This window comes from Sprattus sprattus (genome assembly GCF_963457725.1).
Source record: "Sprattus sprattus genome assembly, chromosome: 20".
In the NCBI taxonomy this organism is placed as follows: domain Eukaryota; kingdom Metazoa; phylum Chordata; class Actinopteri; order Clupeiformes; family Clupeidae; genus Sprattus; species Sprattus sprattus.
In genome coordinates this window covers 13,553,584-13,556,083 of record NC_137918.1, presented here as the reverse complement: position 1 = coordinate 13,556,083, position 2,500 = coordinate 13,553,584, and the positions used below count along the sequence as shown (strand labels likewise).

The 2,500-nt window shown below is 46.7% G+C and overlaps 1 protein-coding gene across 2 annotated transcripts in view; it reads right to left on the bottom strand.

The window, feature by feature from the left end:
* snx13 (sorting nexin 13) overlaps nt 1–2,500 on the bottom strand; it is a 39,957-nt gene that overhangs the window by 19,487 nt on the left and 17,970 nt on the right. For both annotated transcript variants that reach the window (XM_080859537.1, XM_080859538.1), the window contains exons 6-7: nt 1,544–1,665; nt 448–552 (exon numbers count right to left, since the gene is read on the bottom strand). In XM_080859537.1, coding sequence (XP_080715663.1) covers nt 448–552; nt 1,544–1,665 — 227 coding nt within the window. The remainder of the gene's footprint in view (nt 1–447; nt 553–1,543; nt 1,666–2,500) is intronic.

Sequence of the window (2,500 nt, the reverse complement as noted above, 5' to 3'; positions counted from 1 at the left end):
GCTGACTTTGGCCTGTCAGGTTCCACACATCCATACTGGTATTCTCATGATTAAAGCACAGCAGGGCTACACATTTGAGGCTTATTCTTCACTGATCTTGGCTGACAGGACTCCTAATCAAGTGTTCAAACAAGCCCCTACTATGTACCTGCACAGCGATAACGGCTTATGGCTGGCACAAGACTGCTGTGCAAAGCCTCTCCCTCTCACACACACCTGCGCACTTGCGCACTTACGCACACACACACACACACACACACACACACACACACACACACGCACACACGCACCTGCACACACACGCCTGACACCTGCACACACGCTGGCATACCTACACGCATTCACCTGCAGACACACACACACACACACACACACACACACACACACACACACACACACACACACACACACACACACACACACACACACACACACACAGAAACACACCTTCTTCGTCTTTGGGGGAGGTGCACACCATGTCCCGGCAGATCTTCCTCTCCATCTCTACCTCCGCCTCGAAGAAGGACTCTAGCAGCTCCTCAGAGGACTCTCCTGCAGCAAGGAGACGGAGCCATCAGAGGACCATCATCATCATCATCATCATCATCACCACCATCATCATCACCATCATCATCATCATCATCATCAAAGTCATCCGCACTAAAATCCATCGTCATCACCATATTACCTCACCACCCTCACTCTCCACTCTAGCTTCATTCATATCATCATCATCATCATCATCATTCTCCTTCAATCACACTCACCATAATTATCATAATCATCACATTAGCTCACCTCAAATCATCTTCACCATCCACAGTAGCATAATTGATATCATCATCAGCACCACTTCCATCATCATTACTACCTATTTCTAGAGACCTCACTCCTCAACAATCTGTTAACATGATTCAACTCAAGGGGTGCCTATACCATTGGAAAGCGCACAGTAGTATAACAGAAACTGTACTGGTCACTGACCGACAGATTCATTCATTCATTCACTCACTCATTCATTCATTCATTCATTCATCCATCCATTCATTAATTCGTCCTTATTCCAAACCACTGTGAAATCCAACAGGTATTATCTTATCACATCGCATCTTTCAAATCCATGACCTCCTTGTCCTTAGCAGCAGTCAATCAATCTTATCTTCATTCATTAATAAATGCATTCAATTCTTCATTCATTCACTGACATTTCAAAATGGGTAATACATAATGTTAATAACATGTCAACAATGTAATGAACAACATGCCAAACATGCTTATTCAAAGATAAAGAGAGCAACGTCAAAGACAAAGAGAAAGAGAGAGAGTCAGGAGAGAGTGATAGAGAGAGTGACAGAGAGAGCGATAGAGAGTGACAGAGAGAGAGAGAGAGAGAGAGTGAAAGAGAGAGAGATAGAGAGAGTGGCAGAGAGAGAGAGAGAGAGAGAGTGACAGAGAGAGAGATAGAGAGATGTGCTGTTCTGTAAGAGGTGCACGCTGGAGTGGCAGAGGCAGCATTAGGAGGAGAAGGGCACTGGTGTCTTACGTTGTTTTGGGTCGTCCCTGTCACTCAGCCTCTCCTGGGCTTTCCTGAAGACGCGCAGATGCGTAGCAAAGTCATCCACCAGCCGTGTGGTGAAGTACGGCTGCCAGTCCACCTCTTTAGACCTGCAGGGCGACGAGAGGGGAGAGAGAAAGAGAGAGAGAAAATAAGAGAGAGATAGATAGATGGAGAGAGAGAAAGAAAGAAAGAGTGCAAGAGAGAAAGTGCAAGCGAGAGCAAAAGAGAGAGAGAGAGAGCGAGAGCAAAAGAGAGAGAGAGAGATAGAGAGAGAGAGAAAGAGGGCAAGAGAGAAAGAGCAAGCGAGAGCAAAAGAGAGAGAGAGAGAGCGAGAGCAAAAGAGAGATAGAGAGAGAGAGAAAGAGGGCAAGAGAGAAAGAGCAAAAGAGAGAGAGAGAGAGAGAGCGCGCGAGAGAGACCAGAACATGATCAGCCACTCACAATGTTGACACATTTCCTCCAGGCCTCTGGGCGTACACACACACAGAACATGAGGTGTACACAGACACGACACTAAACTACTTTAATCTCTGTCAACCCCCTTCAGGAATCAGACAGCAGGTTACTGAGAAAACGACATGCCTTTGGACTTGTCTAGGGGACGTGGGGAAAATCACAGGGCCAAGGGCCAAGATTGTCACTGCAGAGTTAGGGGATCAGCATTCAAAATCCATAATATCCAATCATAATCCAAACTCGCAATGCATCTGTTGTGGAAACACTGCATACGTACAGCTGTTACAGTCGAAACGTGTTAAGAAAATGACTTACGCAGTATCCCCCAGAGATGTGGGATGCTGCTTTTTTTTCAATGCACGGCTGTTAAGAGACCTTGCGTGACTTCATTTTACGCTCTGATGAGAGGAGACAGGGGGGAGATGACCGAGACCAAACAGCCCCCAGGCAAGAGCATTCTGGACACCCCTACCCCCCCCCCACTCC